Source organism: Xyrauchen texanus, chromosome 32 (assembly GCF_025860055.1).
Source record: "Xyrauchen texanus isolate HMW12.3.18 chromosome 32, RBS_HiC_50CHRs, whole genome shotgun sequence".
Lineage (NCBI taxonomy): Eukaryota > Metazoa > Chordata > Actinopteri > Cypriniformes > Catostomidae > Xyrauchen > Xyrauchen texanus.
Window position 1 is genome coordinate 5609872 of NC_068307.1, and position 21267 is coordinate 5631138.

At 37.7% G+C, this 21267-nt stretch overlaps 1 protein-coding gene across 3 annotated transcripts in view; it reads left to right on the forward strand.

The window, feature by feature from the left end:
- The window catches only part of eif4g3a (eukaryotic translation initiation factor 4 gamma, 3a), a 75344-nt gene that overhangs the window by 15095 nt on the left and 38982 nt on the right, over positions 1–21267 (forward strand). For all 3 annotated transcript variants that reach the window (XM_052101548.1, XM_052101546.1, XM_052101549.1), the window contains exons 3-7: positions 92–250; positions 8549–8641; positions 11069–11101; positions 19643–19816; positions 20981–21092. In XM_052101548.1, the coding sequence (XP_051957508.1) occupies positions 92–250; positions 8549–8641; positions 11069–11101; positions 19643–19816; positions 20981–21092 (571 nt within the window). The remainder of the gene's footprint in view (positions 1–91; positions 251–8548; positions 8642–11068; positions 11102–19642; positions 19817–20980; positions 21093–21267) is intronic.

Here is a 21267-nt window from a genome sequence, read left to right on the forward strand (position 1 = left end):
TTTTGTAATGTATTTTTGAATAATTTAATGGATCTGGGGAAAAAAAATGTGCGTCACGTCATTGACCTTTGTATGTGTGTCCATCCCACAGGTATCTAGACACCCCGGCTCTCCATATGACCTTAGCAAAACCCACTCAAGCCTGGCGGGTACCCCTCCTGGCCATGCCACATCCCAAGCCCTCTCTCAGGTATCTGTCTCTGCGCCCCCATCATACCGCTTCCTCAAGGGCTGGGAGACGGCCGGAATGGTGAGTTCCCATTTGTGCCAATATCATCATCATCATATCGGCAACTTCAGCTGTCTGCCTGCTCACATGTCTGTGTCTCTGCACATTTTTTCCTCTTTTTTTTTTGTTTTTTCCATGCAGAGCAATAGGTTTTTACACTTTCTGAGGATAATCAACCAATAAATAGCTTATTTATAGCTGTCTGATGATATTAAGGGAATATTCTGGGTTCAATACAAGTTAAGCTCTATAGTCAGCATTTGTGGCATAATATTGATTACCACAAAAAATTATTTCACCTTGTCCTTCCTTTTCTTTAAAAAAAATAAATAAATAAATCAATGGGTCCAATTTTAAACTAAAAAAGTGTAGACACAAGACGTAAACAATACGCATGCTAACATTATTATAGTTTGATAAAATCACTTACTAACCTTTTCTGTATAAACTTATAGCCAATTTTACAACTTTGTTGCATGATGATGATGAACGAACGGTCAACAAACCCTAAAATGACAAATTGACAATTTATATGAATTTACAGCTCAAATAATACATTAGTTTTAACAGAAGAATTAATGAAAGTGCTTTTATAAAATTACATTCACTTCCATTGTAAGTGCCTCACTGTATTATACCACAACTAGGGTGGCAGTGGTATACCGGTTTCACGGTATATTATGGTTATCATACCATGTACATTTGCTTATCTACAGTATTGAGAAAAAAATGCAACCGGACGGAGAATCTCACGTGTGCTTGCGCATCTCCTTTATTCCTTGTCTGCCTGTCAGACTCGTCAACTTGCGACACGCACGCGCACGCAGCGGAGAAAATGTCTGAGAGAAGCGAGGCGATGGGGTCTGACATGAGTGTGTGTGTGTGAGTTAAAGCAGTGTTTCTCAACTGGTCTAGTTGGACTGGGTTGCAGACAGCAGGGAAATAACAATGCCATGGTTCTCCTATTGAAGATATTTTAGCGGCCACCCAAGTGATCGACTATTTAGTCCTGCCGAGGCAGATTTAATGATAATCTCACAAACAGCTAAAGCAGACATGGGCAACATACGGCCTGTGGCTCATTTATCGTAAATGCGTTTTTATTTTTCATTGGATATTTCAGTTAATTGCATTGGGACCTAACGCATCTCCACAAGCGTTTAACATGCTCAGAGTTGCCAGATAAGAGAAGAAACACCCCCAGTTTGAGATTTATACTTGCGCAAATTGGGAATATTCCACCTAATGTTATACTTATTTTGTGCAGTCTGGCAACCACGTCTCGCTTTCTCCTTTGATCAAACTAGTAGTGCAATATTCTGCTCAAGGAAAAGTGTTATACGGCTACTCTGTGTCCATTCTTGAGGCTGCTTGTGATGTTTGGCGCTACTAATTTAGCAGGTAAACCTTCTCCGTGATTAAATTAAATATAAAAGAAGATCTCGGCATCATTGACACATGGAGGGGTAATCATTGACATGCAAGCAAAAGCAAACCAGAGACTACTTAAAGCCCGATGTGGGCCCCTTTATCAAAATAGTTACAAATATTAATAATTACACACCATCACCTTTACGAATTTGTTTCAGGATTTTACATGAGTAAAAGTAACTCTTATATTTTGATAAAATGTTTCAGTTTCATATGAAATATTCTAAAGGTAGACTCTATTAGACCTCATTTTATATCAACAGTGGCAGTTGTAGTTAAAGTTTCAAGATGTGTTTCAGCTAGTATTTATTTTTCATAAATACATTAATTTATTATTATATTACTATTATTTAAGACTAGCACACTGACCATGGTAACAAGGAGCCTTTCCTTCTGTGTAATATGTGAATAAATATTTTATATTAGGTAACAAACGGGATAATAATGGGCCCATATAATAAATATGCTCTTCAATTTTAGAAGTATGATGTCACTTGATGCATGTCCTTGTACTGGAAAACCATGAACAAAACTATGCAACATAAAAGGAAATGCAACCCAGGATACATTAAATACAGGTTGTGTTAAATCTATGGCAGGTCGACACTTGATTTCCAATGTAAAATCTGTCCTGAAGCAAAACCAGTTGAGAAGCACTAAGTTAAAGGTACAGACAGGAGCAGTATATGTTAACTGTTAATAATCACAGGACATTACTTCAAAAGCTCACACAGCTGATGTTATTTTTCATTTAGTAGTTCATTTAACATGCTATGCTAACATGCTTTAGCTTAACTTGTGTTGAACCTGGAATATTCCTTTAAGATGGCATAGGAGAATGTATTTGAAATCTGGAGTGTGCAATTTCTGCACAGCTAGTTTCACCAAATGCAAGTCCAAATGTGAAACTGTAAAAAAAAAATGGTTGTACAAACAGATATTCCCACCCAAAAGTCATGCCATTGGTCGATTAAAAAGTGGCCGTGTCGGATGACATGTTCATACTGGAATGTTTTGATAGCGCCACAGTGTTACACTTTTAGGTGAAATTAACCTCTAAATGGCTTACTTATACAGTAGCCGTCTCTGCATATTAAGGGGATTGTTCACCCAATAATGTAAATTATGTAATCATTTACTCACCCTCATGCCATTCCAGATGTGTATGACTTTCTTCTGCTGAACACAAACAAAGATTTTTAAAAGAATATTTCAGCTCTGTAGGTCCATACAGTGCACGTGAATGGTGTCCAGAACGTGGATGGCAGAAGATGGCAGAAGAAAATGAATCCATAAGACTCCAGTGGTTAAATCCATGTCTTCAGAAGCAATGTAAAGGGTGTGGAGGAAAATCAGATAAATATATTTAAGTCCTTTTTTACTATTAATCTCCACTTTCAAACAGCCCTCCTAACGGACTTCTCTCTGTAGAGTTCTTCTTTTGTTTTTGGCGATTCGCATTCTTCGTGCATATTGCCACCTACTGGTTAGGGAGGAAAATTTATTGTAAAAGAGGACTTAAATATAGATCCGTTTCTCAACCACATCTATCATATCACTTCTAAAGTCATGGATTAAACCACTGGAGTGTTATGGATTACTTTGTGCTTTTTGGAGCTTCAAAGTTCTTGACCCTGTTGACTTGCATTGTATGGACCTACAGAGCTGAGATATTCTTCTAAAAATCTTTGTGTCCAGAAAGTCATACACACCTGGGATGGCTTGAGGGTGAGTAAATGATGAGAGCGTTTTAATTTTTGAGTGAACTTCCTTTAAGCTGGGAATGCTTAAACATAATTTTAACTTTGAAAAACAATAGACACACCCCTTTGAAGACGGAGAAGAACTCATTGTCCCTATGTGTTACGAGGTCATCTTGGGTTGTACCAGAAATTATGTTTGTTCTTTGCCTTTTTTTGAATGAGTCTGGATAAGTACACATGCCAAATCATACACTACACCACATCATCTGACGCCCGACATTAAACTGTGTATGTAATACATTTAGCCTGCTGATGTTTTGACACACAGATGCACAACACTGTTTTGTGCTATGAGTGATTTTTGCACCATTCTCATCACCATAGTTACCACCAGCCTGAAGGAACAGTATCGCTATTTTATAAATTCCAGCTGACACAGGTGCTGTAGTGATCCAAACACACACACATTTTAGACATATGTACACACACACACACACACACACTGGCAGCCAAAAGTTTGGAATAATGTACAGTTTTTTCTGTTTCGGAAGGAGATTGGTATTTTAATTCACCAAAGTGGCATTCAACTGGTCACAAAGTATAATCAAGACATTACTGATGTAAAAAAACAGCACTATCACTATTTGGAAAAAAAATTTTTTTTTATTAAATCTAGATGGGCCCCATTTCCAGCAGCCATCACTCCAACTCCTTATCCTTGAGTAATCATGCTAAATTGATAATTTCATACTAGAAAAGTTGAACAGATGTACAACTAAACAAGAGTATAAGTACATCAGTTTCTAGTTTGAGAAATAGACGCCTCGCATGTCCTCAGCTGACAGCTTCATTGAATTCTACCCGCTCAACACCAGTTTCATGTACAACAGTAAAGAGAAGACTCAGGGGTGCAGCCTTATGGGAAGAATTGCAAAGAAAAAGCCACTTTTGAAACAGAAAAAAAGAAAAGAAAAACAAGTTTTTATGATTAAAAACAGATAATTGGAAAAGAGTGTTATTGATCTTAACCTCATTGAGCTTTTGTGGGATCAGCTAGACTGTAAGGTGCGTGAGAAGTGCCCGATAAGACAGCCACATCTATGGCAAGTGCTACAGGAAGTGTGGGGTGAAATGTCACATGAGTATCTGGACAAACTGACAGCTAGAATAACAAGGATCTGCAAAGCTGTCATTGCTGCACGTGGAGGATTTTTTGATGAGAACTCTTTGAAGTGGTTTAAGTGGGTTTTTTTTTCTAATTGTAATTGTTCATGTTATTAATGTCCTGACTATACATTGTGGTCAGTTGAATGCCACTTAGTTGAATAAAAGTACCAATTTCTTTCCATAAGAGCAAAATGTAATACATTATTCCACAATTTTGGTCACCTGTGTGTGTGTGTGTGTATATATATATATATATATATATATATATATATATATATATATATATATATATATATATATATATATATATATATATATTCGTGTATATATTAGGGCTGTCGATTTAATGCGTTAATTCAGTGCGATTCATTTAAAAAAAAAATGGCACGTTAAAAAAAATTACGCAACTAATCGCTATGCCCCCGGACCGTAATAAGGAAGATTCCTGAGAAATGCAAGCTTGTAGTACCACCTGATTACTCCAGAGGGCAGTAAGTGAAATATCAGCCTTATGAGCAACGCACAGTTTATACAGTGAAGAAAACACTTAAGTAGGCAGAACAGCTCAAACATGCGTTACGTTCTTGCGTTCAAAATACTTGGAGCGCAAATCCGAAACTAAGGGATATCAAGATGTGTTTAAAGATTGAGTATTAAACTATATTTAACTTGACACAGTGACCTAAACATTTTATGTTTATGACACAACGCACCCGAGACGCTACACAAGCATGTCTGACGCAGGTGTAAATTGGCGGGTCTTTAAACAAGACCTCATAATAAATCTCCAACTGATTGATAAATTCACTTGTGAAATGGATTGCTGTGAACTGTGTGCCAATGATTGACTTATGATCAATAATATGGTAGTAAACAATACATTGTATTCTAAAGCCACTTTTTGTATTGTCTTATCAATGATTAACTGTTCTGCTACATGAATGTAATGCATTGTTATTATCTGAATATTTGTTATTTTATATATATATATATATATATATATATATATATATATATATATATATATATATATTTAGTACATATTTAAAGATAATTATATAGTGATATAAAAATGTATAATCATTATATATTGAGTTATTGTTATATGAGGGTCTTTCTCAGCAAATATTTGTATATGCGATTAATCACGAATAATTAATCGGGACACCGTGTAATTAATTCGATTTAAAAATGTAATCGATTGACAGCCCTAATATATATATACACACACACACACATACATACATACACATACTCAGACACTTTTATGTACACTCTTTTATACTGCGAGTTATCAAAGAAATAGATTTTTAAGTTGAGTCTTCCTTGTTCACTTGACGAACACTATTTGAATGACACAAGGAGTTGCTGCCTATGTAGAGTACTCCAAATTAGTCACTTATGAGGTATACATTTCAGTTAGGATGCTGCCTTAGAAGGCATCTGCCTCTATATGCAGTAGGGGTGGGCGATATGACCAAAATCACATAATTTTACAAATTGCAATAATGATATTTATCTCAATATATTTACATTTTCAATAAAAATGGGTTGATGTGTTAAATAATCATATTGAAATGCCTATTTTTGTAGGATGCAGTCAGTGAATTAAATGCATTATAAATAAAAACTACTTCCAATGATATAATTCTGTAATTCTTTCTTTGGAACTTGACATAGTCATAGTAAAAACAGCTTGATTTTAAATCAACTTTACTGTAATACTAAATTTCACATTATGCTGCATTTCCGTCTGAAATGTTGTTGACCAATATTATTAGGGGCCAGGCACCAAAAGATCCATACTGTATCCATTAGTGTTCTTCTTATTATTATTCTGGTCATGAAGTCTATTCTGGTCTGGCAGCCTATAGAACCGTACGTGGGAAAGTTAGTAAATTTGGAACACTGATAAACGACACTCCAAAATGTAACTGACCCAAATTTGGGATCTCTAACTCAAACCCTCTAGTGCCACCAAATGTTCAGAGTTGCAAACTCGCTTCGGTCTATAACAATTGAACCGAAATTCCTAGAAACAAAATAATTTTTCCTTTGATTCCTTGGATGGAATCCCACTGGGTCACACTTTTTTTTTTATTCCTCCTATAAAATATCCCACCATATTCAAATTTCCAACTTTTTCCAACTCCTCCGTATGTCCGATTCGAAATTTTTCATGTATCACCTAGAGACCATTCTCATATACCACATCAGCGAATTCGACGGCAAGCACACTACTATAGACCTGAGACAGTATCTTTGCTACAATTAAGCGTATTGAAAAGAAACTTGGTGAATGTCATCACAAGCTTGACGCGAGAGCACCTGCACAGTTTCAACAACTGGCTATTTTTGCTTTTATCTTCTGAATAGTTTGGCCTAAAATCATGAGACTTGTCGCTTTAGATTCCTTGGGGCATACAGAGTCCAATGATACCCAATTGTTGGCCATATTACTTGTCCGGCATTTTAAATTTCATGGATGATCTACTTTTTCAAAAATCCTCCTAGGCCGTATATACGATTTGCAAGAAATTTGCCATGTATCAACTAGGGACACTCAAGAGAAAAAGTTCTGAAAAGCTTTTTATTGACCAAACTGTTCTCGTGTAATGCATAAACGAATTATATGGCAAGATGCCAATAAGGATCTGAGGCTGTATCTCATGAATGCTTTGGTGTATTGAAATGAAACTTCATATGTGGCATTGTGACCAAACCCTGACAATACCATGTAAATTTGGTGATATCGCCACCTATTGGTCAATAGTAACAAGCACTTGTATTACACTATAATTTATTAAACGAATGTCTTTTTTCACCAATCACTGGAAATCTAAATTGAATCAAAATGATTGTGTGCTGTATTTTTAGGTGGTGAAACCGATTTCTTGTATTACTATGAGTGATTATCGCCACGCGACAGTTAGCAGATTACATTTTTCTGCTCTGTTTGGGTTTTTGTGAACCCAAGCCATGTCCACACCACAGATGTCGCACCTGTTTTAAGAACAAGCTCCTCTTTATTTTCTTGATTAGTTTGGGAATCGTCCCGTTCTGTGTGTTCTGTGGAGATGTCTTTCTCCATGTTTTTTTACTTCTCTTAGTCTCAAGCTGCGTTCCGATTCGCAGGGTCCCTACACAGTGTTCACTGCTCCCTACTTACTGAGCACGGGATATCTGTTGAAGAGTCAAGTAAGATAACATAATATATTAGTTTTAAATGTATGTAAATAAACTTACGTCCGTATACTGTATATAAGTTTCTGTAATACATCCACGTGTATTCATATAAAAATGTATTGGTATATATTTAATATATTTCTCCAGACGTGTAAGTTAAAGACTGTTGCTGTTTAATATAAAACATAAATGTTGTTTAGTTATTTTTTTTATAATATGTGTGTCTTAACTCTTAGATGAACCATTGTCATGATAATTGATGTAACGATCGCATCTCGAGTGCTTTATATTTGCGCTCGACTGCATGGAAATTGCACTTGAGATAAATTAAGCTAAATAAAAATGTCAATGTCTTTTTTTGTTAATTTATTTTAGTTTTTATTTTAGCCAAACTGCATCAGTACATTTATAGTTTGGAATGACTGGTGGGTCACTTCCTGTGAAGTGATATATTGATGTACCCATATTCCCTATGTTCTTTGGAGTGCCCTTCCAACTGAACATGCATGCTCCTTTCTAATTAGAATCTCACTTAAGATGGCTAAAATGCAGCATGAAGTCCAATTTGCAGGCCGCTGTCGGTCAATTAGAACGCATTTTCAGTCTCACTGAAGCCCTTGTCCATTGTCGCTCACATTCACGGTATAGCAAATTCTGTATCAATCGACACTATATCGCCGCCAAGATATATATATCGTCATATCGCCCAGTCCTAGTATACAGTAGACAGCAAGGCAGAACACTATATTTTGGAACAAAGCTATTGTTTTTAGGTTCCACATCTAACCTTTTCCTTGCTCTTTCTCTCTCTCTTATCCTGTCCCTCCCTTAGCCTTCATATAACCCAGCTCAAAATGCAGGCTCCGCCCCCCTGATGTTCTCTCCACAGACGCAGCAAATGAACGTACAGCCACAGACTCGGCCGGTAAGCCCTACACCCCACCCGAGCACTTTAAAGTGACGTTCACCCAAAATGTTGAAAATTTGTATTATCATTTACTCTCCGCCATGTTTTTCCAACTAAATATGGTTTTTCTTTTTAATTCATGTTTTTTCTATAATGAAAGTGGATGGTGATATATACTGCCAAGCTGCAAAAAAAGGACAGAAATGTAGTTCATGTGCTATATTCCAAGTCTTCTGAAGCCATATGGTTGCTTTTTGTGATGGACAGACTGAAATTGAAACCATTATTTACTGAAAAACTTCCCCTGTGCTGCAGTTCTCTAATCTCATTCACGTTTGCATTTCATTCAAAATGTATTGCATCTGTCGCATGACACTTGAGAATCAATTACAACATGGCATGTTTAAAGGTGCCATTTTTTAATTCTTCACATGTGTAAATGCATCAGTAAATAATGGCTTAAAGGAATATTCTTGGTTCAATACAAGTTAAAGGATTAGGTCACTCAAAAATGAATAATCAGTCATTGTTTACTCACCCCTGTGTTGTTAAAACCCTGTTTGACTTTGTCTTTGTCTTAACACAAAGGGAGAAATTGTGAAAAAACATTTCTGCTCAGTGATGTCATACAATGGCAGTTTATTGTGACCACCTCTTCAAGTTTAAAAGAATGCAAAAGTATAATTCAGAAGTCTAATAAATTATTCCATGAGACTCATGATTGTTATGAAAGCATATGATAAGGTTTGATGAGAAACAAACCGAAATCTAATATATTATTTAGTGAAACTATTCACGATATAGAAAGATTTGATTTGATTTACGTTATAGTCTTATTTTGAACATTTTTGGACTGGTGCCAGTTTACAGCGGAGAGAGTTACCCACGCAAATCCAAAAATAGAAAACAAGTGATCAATAGAATGTACCGTTGCTCGTCACTGCTGGTTAGGACAAAAACTCTGATTATATTTATAGAAAATAAACCTTTTATCGTGTGGTGTTTGCCATCAGTTTAGGATAAGGTGTGACTGTCTGTAGCCTCTATGTTTCTGTTTAATTTAGAGTACTCTGTTAAAAGAAATAAGGCTGGGTATAGAAATGCATCAATTCTTTGACGCAAGTAAGTTCTGTTCTCTGTTTTGTGTGCAGCTGTGTTGTTTTCTATTGTTGCTATCTCTGTGAAGGACCTGTTTTTAGATAAACAAAACAAGTTTTTGCTTGAATGCCCCAATGCCGCGAGGGCAGTCCGTGAACTGTTGCTCTTGTGCCCTATCATGAGTGCACACAAGAGATCAATGGTCAGTGAACATTTTCACTAAATCGTACATTTGATTTCAGTTTGTTTCTCACCAAATTGTATTGTATGCTTTCATAATTAATAATTTTGTTTAAGCTTGTGTATTATTTGAGCTTTAAAGTGTTTAAATTGACATTTTTACAGTTGTTTTAGGGTGTAAAGTGTTACGTCATGGCAACAATGTTGTAAAATTGGATGTAACTTTACACAAAAGGTTAATAAGCATTTTTATCACACTTAAATCTCATGTTGTTTACATCTTGTTGCTATAGATTTGAAACAGTGTTTATTTTAATGTTTATGGATTGGCCCCATTCACTTCCATTGTAAGTGCCTCACTGATTTCTTTCTTTTTTTTTTTTTTTTTTTTTAAGATAAGGACAAGTCAAAATCATTTTTTGTGGTAATCAACATTATGACACAAATGCTGTCGATTGATCTTAACTTGTATTGAACCCAGAATATTCCTTTCCATTTTTGTGCAGACCACCACCATCTGACACACTGTCGGGACTGTTCGGCATTACTCCACCGCTGTGATCAAATGCCTGAATTATCTGTTTAACGTGGTGAAAGTGCACTTTACTACACCGCGCATCTGTATATATGCCGTATTATAACACTGTTCAACATCACTTGATCTTCATTTGATTCATTTCTACCACCATGATCGATAGTAAATGTACACAAAAATGTCTTTTATATAAAATGCAGTTTACTGACTGCTTTCCTCAGGCGGTAATGGTGCAATTGTTATTGCACCAGGCTGTCTATAATGAGCCTTATTTACATAGAAAGGAAGCATGTTTTGTGGAAAAGAATGACAGTTTGTTTAAATACTTAAGATGCATCATTATGTCAGCTCTGATAAACTAGATTGAGGGTGGTTAGTGAATAAGACACCTGAAATACCACACTACCATGTCATACCATGACTGCTAAAGCAACACACCCCAACCAGCTTCTATTATTAATCCAAGACCAGCCAAAATCACCACCTGCTCTGCTGATGTCACACAACCTTGCTACACTTCTCTTGTTTCATTTATAATGGAAATACAAAGTCATTGAAGGTAAATCACTATCTCTCTACCTCCTTTTTCTCCTTTCTTGCTCCTGATGACATCCACTCGCTCCCCCCTCCAGTTTGTGACCGGGCCTCGGCCGACCCACCATCAGGTAAATCACACAAAACCTAATGTCTCTCTATCCTATCAGACACTTCTAATAGAGCTTTTGGATTTTGATAAAGTGTGGTGATGTGCAGGGGTTTAATAATTACATAATGTACCTCATATAAGCTGCTTGTTTTGTCAAAAATACATTTGTGCTTTTGTTAGTCAATAATGCAATATTAGCTTTCTAGACATGCAACTTTCCCCATCACTTGCTGGAAGGTTTAAGAACATGGTTATTACCCTGCATATTCATATATTGGCTCGGCTTTCCTTGAGAGGCAGACATGAGAAGTGACTCCTCTGATTCATCCGGTTCTTTTCATATCTGAAGGAGTGTCTAAATAATTATTTAAACTGTTCATCTCATCTGATTAGCAGATGTGCAATGATTAAGACCGATGCTTATTACTAATGCTTGTGAAAGCTGTTAGTGCACCTTTTTTGTTAATATTGTAATACCTCACTTTCACTTTACTGAGCAGAAACGCAGTTGTCAGTGTTGACCTGTGCCAGTTGTTAACCGAATGCATTCAGAAGCATTTGAAGCGTTAAATGTAAGTTGCAATGGTGTTCATGTTTCTGTAAATGCGTTGATGTTCAATCCACCTTGCTTTGGCTTTTCATTAAAAGGAAAACAAATTTGTTGCTAATGATTGGTTTATGTAGTCTGCATGTATCCACAATTCCATGCGACAACATGCAGGTGACCTTAAAAAAAAAATCTAGTGGCTTTCTGTGGCAACATGCCCAACATCTGTACCATCCAATTGATTCAGTGCTGTCAGATTATAAATGTCTATGGTCTTCAGAGGGTTGATTTGCCCTGTAGACCACCACCATACTCCAGACACCTGCCACTAGCTGCAAGCATTAAAGTGACTAGTGTTAGGCTGATATTTCAGAAATGTATTGGCTGTATATAGCTGATAACATGGCAATAATATATATACATTGGTTGGATTTTGGACATTTGAAACCAAGAAAAGTTCCCCCCTCAAACAAAAAAAAGCATCAAACGTTGAGATTACAGTGAGGCTTTTACAATGGAAGTGAATGGGGCCAATATTTGAAGGGTTTAAAGGCAGAAATATGAAGCTTATAAACAGCCATTTTTTGTTCATTTTAGGGTTTATTAGCAACGAAGTTGCAAAATTGGCTATAACTTTTCACAGAAAAGGTTAGTAAATGATTTTATCACACTAAAATCATGTTAACACACATTGTTTACGTCTTGTGGCCATACTTTTAAAACAGCGAGTGTTTATGGATTGGCCCCATTCACTTCCATTGTAAATACCTCACTGTAACAAAGAGTTTTGCTTTTTTTAAAGAAAAGGAAGGACGAGTCAAATTACATTTTTGTGGTTCTCAACATTATGCCACAAATGCTATCATTTGTGCTTGTATTGTATTTGTACAAAATATTCAATTTAAAAGGTTGAAATATTCATTTCAATATTACTTAAAATGGTTGTTGTTCTCCATCTGGATGGTTTGTTTCACTAGTTTTTACTTTTTATGGAGACCGGAACAAGAAAACAGTCAAGCAGCAATCATTATCATGCAATGCCCAGTGGTTGCTTGGGAAAACTGTGGATAGTGCTGCACAAGATTAATGTTTAGGATGAATGTAATTATGATTGGCCAGTAAGTAATTTTTTTTACATAATCCAGCATTTCCATAAAGAAGACCTTTTGGATGATCTTACATTTCTTTTTATACAGAGGAGTAAAATAATATTAAAATCTTAAGACTATGTACAGATCTGTGAAAAGTTCCCCCTATAGAGCAGCTCTTGACTATGTAATGAGCGGCGGTCACACCTGCGATGATGTTAAAAGAGCTGAGTTAAGGTATAATTTTTCCCCTGTGGCTGCGACAAGTCCCAGCTCGCTGGAACTGCAGACCGGCTAAAACTGATACCCACAGGCCATTAGAAAACAAACAGAAATAGGAGAGAGTGGAGAGGGGGTGCATTAGACATACATACAGTTCCCAGGCTGGAATAGTTAGCTGTTGTTGAGTGTTGGTCGAAAGGACAGAGAGGATGAACATAAAGATCAACAGAAAAGTATATAATGGTTTTCTTAACTTAAGTGGTTTCTTGCAACTGGGCCCTGTTCCTCATCGTAGTGCTGGGTCCTGGAGAGAGTTGCACCTCTTTAAAATAGGGCTGGGCATCGATACAGATTTCCCGATTTGATTCGATTCACAAGCTCTTGATTCGATTTCGATACGGTTCGGTTCTAAATCATTTGGGAATATTAAAAAATATATTGTATGTTCATTTTACCTACATATCAAAGAAATTCTCTCTCAGCAAATGCTGTATATTATCCACAGTTTTTTGCACCTTTGGCGATTCTGATTGTAGCTGGTTTTCTGGTTCAGGTCACCATAAGGAGCTATGTAAAAACTACAGAAAGAAGCGATCCAGATGGAGAACAACATTTTAAGTGTTAGTTGGAGTAAAAATTTGTTCAGGCTCAACTTATGCAGTTGTCGGCTGTCATTACAACTCAAAGTAGTTAATAGCCACGTTTCTACTATCGGACCAAATGAGGGCTTGCTTGTGCATGCCAGGGCCAGTTGCGTTCCCACTGTCACTTCCGAGGCTTCGTCATACCTCCTCTGGGCTTACTCTGGGCCAGTGGCCTTGGGCCAAACGAGGTCAACTGGGGATTGAGGTGGGGTCACTGTCAAAGGCAGAGATTTGCTGAGTCAGGTCAAGAGGTATCAGGTCAAGATTACAGAACTTGCTGGTTGTGTATCCAGCACACAATATATAGGTTTGGGAAAAATGTAAAAAAGGGGCCTGATAAGGGGCCGGGTGTGTATGATCACGACCCGGCCCTGCCCTCCGTCCTGCCACAATAGCCTATATTGTGTATGGTATATCTTGCTGACATAACATGATGAAAAAGTATATCTCATTCCATAAAAGTGGGAGCACCCCTGCTGTAAATGATGGCGATTGAGGCTTTTCTTTATTTGGCTTCCGTTGTGAATCATGGAACTTTTACACCATCCAGGGCTTGTGGTTGTGTTTGATGATCAGTTTAACTTCATGGACAACATTGCAAGAACAGCCCGATCATGCAGGTTTACCCTGCATAACATTAGCAAGATCGGCCATTTTTATCGGAGCATGCTACACTACTACTTTTCCATGCTCTGCATGCAGGACGTTCTGTCAGAAGATCACTGCAGTAGTCCAGTCTAGATATGCAGTCAAACCTCTGCAATTTATCCAGAACATGGCAGCACGATTGGTCTTCAACGAGCCCAAGAGTGCGCACGGTACACCTCTTCATCAAACTGCACTGATTTCCAGTGGTTGCTCGCATCAAGTTCAAGGCATAGATGAACATCCTTTGGCTTCACACCCCCCTATCTACACTCACTATTTCAAGTCTGTGTCCATCCAGAAGCTTACATTCAGCAAATGAGCTGCTTCTCGTGGGCTCAGAGGCACAAAATCCCTTTAGTGGACTTTCACTTCAACTATTCCTTGCTGGTGGAACGACCTGTCAAACTTCACCCGAACAGCTGATTCTCTAGGCACCTTCAAGAAACAGCTAAACACACATTTATTTCATGAGTACTTGACCCAATCCTAATAATCCAATCACTGTCTTCTTTCTTCTTCTTAAAAATAACAAAAATTCTAAATCTATTATTTTACCGCTGTCTCTCACCTTCCTCTCTTGTGCTTCTCTGAGCAATTTACAACTTTGTATCACAGCTTTTCTCTTATTACTTCCTCCATATGACTGAATGTTTCTTTTGTTGTTCTTCAGAAGTCGCTTTAAATGAAAGCATTTTAATATAAATGGAACATTTTCGCGTTCAAGAAAAAGGTGGATACACGGAACCTTCATACTTTGACATTACAAAATTATTGATATATTAATAATAATATATTAGTAATAGATGAATATAATATCATATCAAATTTATAATTCATACATTGTATATATTCCACCAATTCATACACCAATGGCGGCAGAGCTGCCATGCAAGGCGCTAGCCTGCCATTGGAAGCAACTTGGGGTTCAGTGTCTTGCCCAAGGACATTTCGGCATGTGAAGTTGTTTGGGCCAGGAATCGACCACCAACCCTGCGATTGGCAGCCTACCCGCTCTACCATCTGAGCCACAGCCGCCCCAATATACATTTTAGAAATTAACAACAGGGTCCAAACTCTGCAGTTACATTGATTTTTATTTAACAGACAAAACAGTCAACACTACCAAAACTGAAGTAAACTTTATGTAAAATGAAAGTATCAATCTTGGGATTGTAGGAATTGATATCAGGATCGTTTAAATGAAGATCGCGATTATTCGGAAAGACAATATTTTTACCCTGCCCTAATTTAAAATGCAAGTATCCATACATGATTTGTATGCTTGTACTCTTTAGGTATGTAAAACTAACATTGATCAAATGTTTTTCAGAAATTCATCATTTTCACAGCACATATAAACTTCAGTATGGGCATATAGCAGCTAATTTACTCAAAAACAGTTTATTTTACCTATAAAACACCTTATAAAGCCCTTAAATCACATGACCCAAAGCCCATTATTTGTTCCCCAGAACATTTACTAAGCTAATTACAAAGTAAACCTTTTTTTATTTATTTTTTTATTTTTTTATTTTTTTTTTATAATTTATCCACTGTTTGGACTGCAAAACGCCTGAACAATCTCTCATGCCCTTTTTCTCCCAGTCTCTCGCTGTCTGACATTCAGATACACACTCATTCTTATCTCTGTCCCTTACACAGACACGAAGTCTCCACTTTCTTCCATCCCTGGCATTTCTACACACACTCTTAGAGCATTGTGACAGTAGTTTAGCACATAGGGTCTTCGCCTCTGGCTGTGCTCCTTCCCCTTTTGGCCTGTATGTGTCAGAGTGAAAGGAAATCACCCATTACACACACACAAACAATGTGTGCTGTCAATTTCTGTTCTCCATTGGTGGTCTTCACGTTTGTTTTTTCTTTCTTGTTTCCTCTGACAGTTGTACAGGTGTAGGACTGGGCTGATGTTGTTGTTTAGAGCCGGATCATTTGGAACAAACTCTTAAGGAACGTTCACTATTATTCGTAAAGCTATAGATGTTTTTTTAAGGGTGTCAACTACTGTTGTTTTCCTTCACTTAAGGCTGGATTATATTACCTAACTTTAACATTCAGTCAAGTCTGTGCAGTTTGGCCACATTCTGCAGATTTTAGGCCAGTCAGGGTTGACCAATTTCAGTATAGAGCTGCCATCAATGTAATGAAAAAGTCTAATATATTCCACCTAATAGATTAGCATATTTCCTGACCACTAGGTGGTGCTGTGTTAAAATTGTGCTGGAACCCTCAGGTCATGCTTGTGATGAAATACTATGTTTCATGTCAATGCGTTAAAGCGGTGCGAAGATACGGCCTCACGTCCATATTGGAGTGGTTTTGTCCACCAGAGGGAGCCACAAGATAAGAAGTCCTTATTGTTGAAAATTCCCATGGTGCTGCACGCTAAAGTTTCAGTTTGGCAGGTTCATTACAATGGTACACAGTCTCCTGGCTGCTTGATTATTTATTTAGAAGAATGGGTACAGACTCTGATTTCTTTCTCTCACTCCCTGTCTAAACCTGATGCGTCAATTGACACGACGCAATGGATTGAGGCTGTCTACGTTGGACCTGTTGACACGAACATTCTAAACCATTTATTTCAGTTGTTTGCAATAATAGCACCGGCGCATGCAGCACAAAATGGAACGGGCGCACCGTAAACCAAATAGTAATGTCCTAGCAATCTCCCAGAACAAGCTTGCAACATGCTAAAAACACTCAAAACCCACAACGGCCTAGCATTTTTGCGAAAAGTTTTACGCAGACTGGAACCACAAAATCAAGTTTTAGTTTTGTTATTTTTAATACCTCTATTTGATGTAGACCATAAACAGATGACAGGATTCTATTGGGGTAAACAGTGGGAATAGGATTGGGTCTTGTCGCAGGTAGGAATCGAACCTGCAACTACCAAATGAGCATCGCAGCGTTATGCATGCATGTGTGCTGTGGAGCATTCGTTGAAGACATTTTCAACTTTTACTGCTCTGAGATCAGTTTCATAATTTTCCTCAATGATAAAGCTATGAATGGAAAGATAAAATAAAAAAGCTGATGCCAGATCAGTAAGTTAATCATAAATGAAAATGCTGTCATTATTTACTCACCTTCAAGTTGTCCCAAACTCGTATGACTTTCTTTTGTGGAACACACAAGTCACCTTTGGTTTCAGTCACCATTCGCTTTTTTTGTATGGAAGAAAGAGTGAAGGTTCTTCAACATTTTTCCAAGAAAGAAATTAATATAGGTTTGGGACAACATCAGGGAGAATAAATGATCACAGAACTTTCATTTTTGGGTGAATTATCCCTATTATTAATTTCATTCAGTTTAGTTGTGAAATCCATTCCCTCTTATGTACTTTTGGGATGATTGTGATGTAACTTCCCCACATTTTTTTTTTTCTTTCTTTTTTCCCCATGAACATTTGTTATTCCACCGACGGTGTATTTTCTGATTCATACTCTGCTCTGTTTTTGCAGAATGCATGTTGTTTCCCTGTGTTCCTATGCAGACAGAGCATACTATCCTCCTAACACAGTGATTTAATTTGAGAGCCATTCCTCTAGAAAAGTTGTTTAAGAGTTGAAACGTCTTTTCAGCTACTGTAGTGAGCTGCCACCCTATTAAATGGTCTCATCTTTCACAAACAGTGTATCTTTTTACACCACTTAAAATCTAGTAATTTTGCCAAAGCATGCAAGTTCTGTCACTTAACCACATATATTTTATAATTTTACAGAGGTACACAGTGAATCCCAGTTTGGTTCAGTGCATATCGTCTTTTATTCTGTGCAATTAACGAACAGTTTGTTCATAGCTTTTTTTATGGCGACGTAAACTATTTATGTCCTCTCCAAAAGTGTATGCCGAAACTTAACAGCATGTTCATTGCAGGACTAACACACTGAGAGCAGACAGTAAGTTTTATCTCTGCTCTGCTGTTGTGTTAAAAGGAAAAATGAAAAATCTCTCCTCATTTACTCACCCTCATGCATCCCAGATGTGTGGATGACTTTTTCTTCTGCTGAACACAGGCGAAGATTTTAAGAAAATATCTCTGCTCTGTAGGTCCATACAGTGCAAGTGAATGGTGACCAGGACTATGAAGGTCTAAAAAGCATATAAAGGCCGCATAAACTCCAGGGGATAAATATTCAGAAGCGATATGATAGGTGTGGGTGAGAAAAAGATCAAAATTTAATAACTTTTTTTACTATAAATTCTACTCCCTGCCCTGCAGGTGGCAATATGCACAGAGAATGTGAATCACCAAAAACAGAAGAAGAACGTGAAAGTGGAGATTTAGTGGCAGCCATGATGTGTGAGTGATAAACAGTGGTTTTAATGCCAAAAAATAACTAACGTGCCTAATTAAAAAGTACTTTGCATATGTGGGGAGACATTTCTGATGGTATATTACAATGTAAGCTCACAAGTTCTGGTGTTAGATCAGCTGTCACTTGCAAACCGGTGCGCTCAAATCATTTTCTTGCAAATGCTTTTACTGTAAGCTTTCGACATATTTCTTCATCCACTAATATGAAGAGTAGCGCTTTATTTTTTGTATCCCAGAGTCCCGGGCGTTAAACGGCAGGGAGAAATGGCAATTCCTGTTTGCCTAGGAAATTTCCCTGCTTTTAAGAGTTTTCATAAATCATAGATGGGAAGTTAAAAGTCTGGATAGGGGACAAGCTCAAAAAAGAAGTTGAAAATTCAATTGAAACACAATAGAAATTTGAATACAATATAAAGCTAGTGTGATCTATCCTTTACAACTAGAATGATTCTTCACAGACTAACAGTTATGCATACATGGTTGCATACTTCATTAATCCTGTGAGGGAAATTGCATGTGTGGCTGCATACATAGTGTGTATATAATGACACAGAGGGAGAGGTCATCTCCCGTCCCTGTGTTGCCTGGTTGGCGCCCAGTGGCTGGGTTTGCTGAGGTAATATTTGCTGTGTGGACAGTGGACTAAGCGAGAGGGAGGAATAGAGGGAAAGCGGGGGAGGAAAGGATGGGGGAGGGGACGACTCCTCCAGCAGGCATGCAGTATTCTCCCGATGAATAAACCATTGTGCCAGAGTTGTGCCACCATCCTGCTACAGAAGAGAATGAGAATACTTAGTACTGCTCATCTCTCCAGGCTGCTGTCTCTTTGTAATTATGTTTGTTTGTTTGTTTGTTTGTTTGTTTATGTGTGTTTGATGAGATAGGCATATGTGATCGATGCTTTTCTAGTGTCCAAAGATCACATTTTTAATTAACTGCAATGGCAGATGCCTCATGATTTCAATAAACTGCATGACAGACTAAGGAGGATGTCCTGAGGTGAACTGTCTTACGTCAACACTGTTTCTCATTTTCTGTCTCTTTCTCTGTCATTTCTCTACCTCGACAGTTCCTCCACCGGACTCAGATGCAAACAGCACGGCCAAACCTCCCTACCAACAGCCCTTCCATTCGGCCAGGCTCGCAGAACCCCACGGCTTCAGTTTATCCCCCCAACCAGCCCATTATGATGGCCATGACCATGCCCTTCCCACCCCAAACACCCCAATACTACATTTCCCAGGTACACCATCAGTAGACCATTTAATGTACACAAACACGCATTGCAAGTATGCTATCCCATAGTTCACCTAAAAAATGTATCTGTTATCATTTACTTACATGTTGTTCCAAACCCATATGACTTTCTTACATGGAACACAACGTTCTCGCGTGAACACACCTGACATTGTGAATGTGGAACAGAAAAAAAAAATCTATTAAAAAAATACATTTTGAATTCAGGTGATTTTCCTATCATATACTTTCAGAAGACTTGGAATATGACGTACAAGCCAGATGGACTACTTTTATGATGAGAGTTGGGAACCCAGAACTGGTTCCTTTAAAAAAGAAAGAAAAAAAAATAGCAAAACCGAACTATTTCCATGACTTTTGTTCTGTTAACTGATCTTAATCCTGCATTTAGCTCGATTCCTGAAGCATCATGCATTTAGCTCGATTTCACTCTTATGAGCCGGTTTGTTTGAATCTACAAAGCAAATCGTATAGCGTGACCAGTGTAGTCCGATTCCCAAACAAATTATTTCAATGAGCTGGTTCATTTGAATCCACAGCATGAAACATACAGTGCAACCAATGTAGTCCGATTCCTCAACTAATGACTCTTGAGCCGGTTCATTTAAATCTACAGAGTGAAACACAGTGATCAGTGTAGTCCAGTTTTCGAACAAATAACTTTAATGAGCTGGTTCATTTAAATCTACAGCGTGAAACACACAGCACGACCAGTGTTGTCCAATATTCGAAGGAGTTACTCTAATGAGCCAGTTTGTTTTAATCTGCAGTGCGAATCATACAGCTCAACCAGTGTAGTCCGATTCCAGAATTAATGATTCTTTAGTCCGTTCATTTGATTCTACAGCGTAAAACATACAGAGCACCCAGTGTAGCTCGATTCCCGGACGAATGGCTCTTCTTAGCTGGTTCATTTGAATCCAAAGCGTGAAACATACAGTGTGACCAGTATAGCTCGATTCCTGAATGAATGACTCTTATGAACTGGTTCATTTGAATCACATGCCAACAGTTGATTTCAGTTGTACAGCTTTACCTTTATTTGCTGATATCAAAACTGTTTTGAAAAATTTAACATTTACACCTCATCCACATCCACATGGCCAATTTTTTTTTTTTTGCTACTCTAATTCTCTACTTCTCCTCACAGTATCGTCATAGTGCACCCTACGTGGGACCCCAGCAGCAGTATGCCATCCAGCCACCAGGGTCTGGAACTTTCTACCCAGGACCCGGACCTGGGGAATACCCCACTCCTTATGGCAAGTACAGACCTCTCTGTAGTGCACACTTCAGTGTGATTGCGCTTGCCTCAAACCCATCTGGTTTATATTAGCTCCAGGTAATTTCTGTGTCTGATTATGAGAAATGACCCTGTTTCCAGAAAGTGAATCACTCCGAGGCTGTTTAGATCTCATGTGAAGCAGCTCACACTTT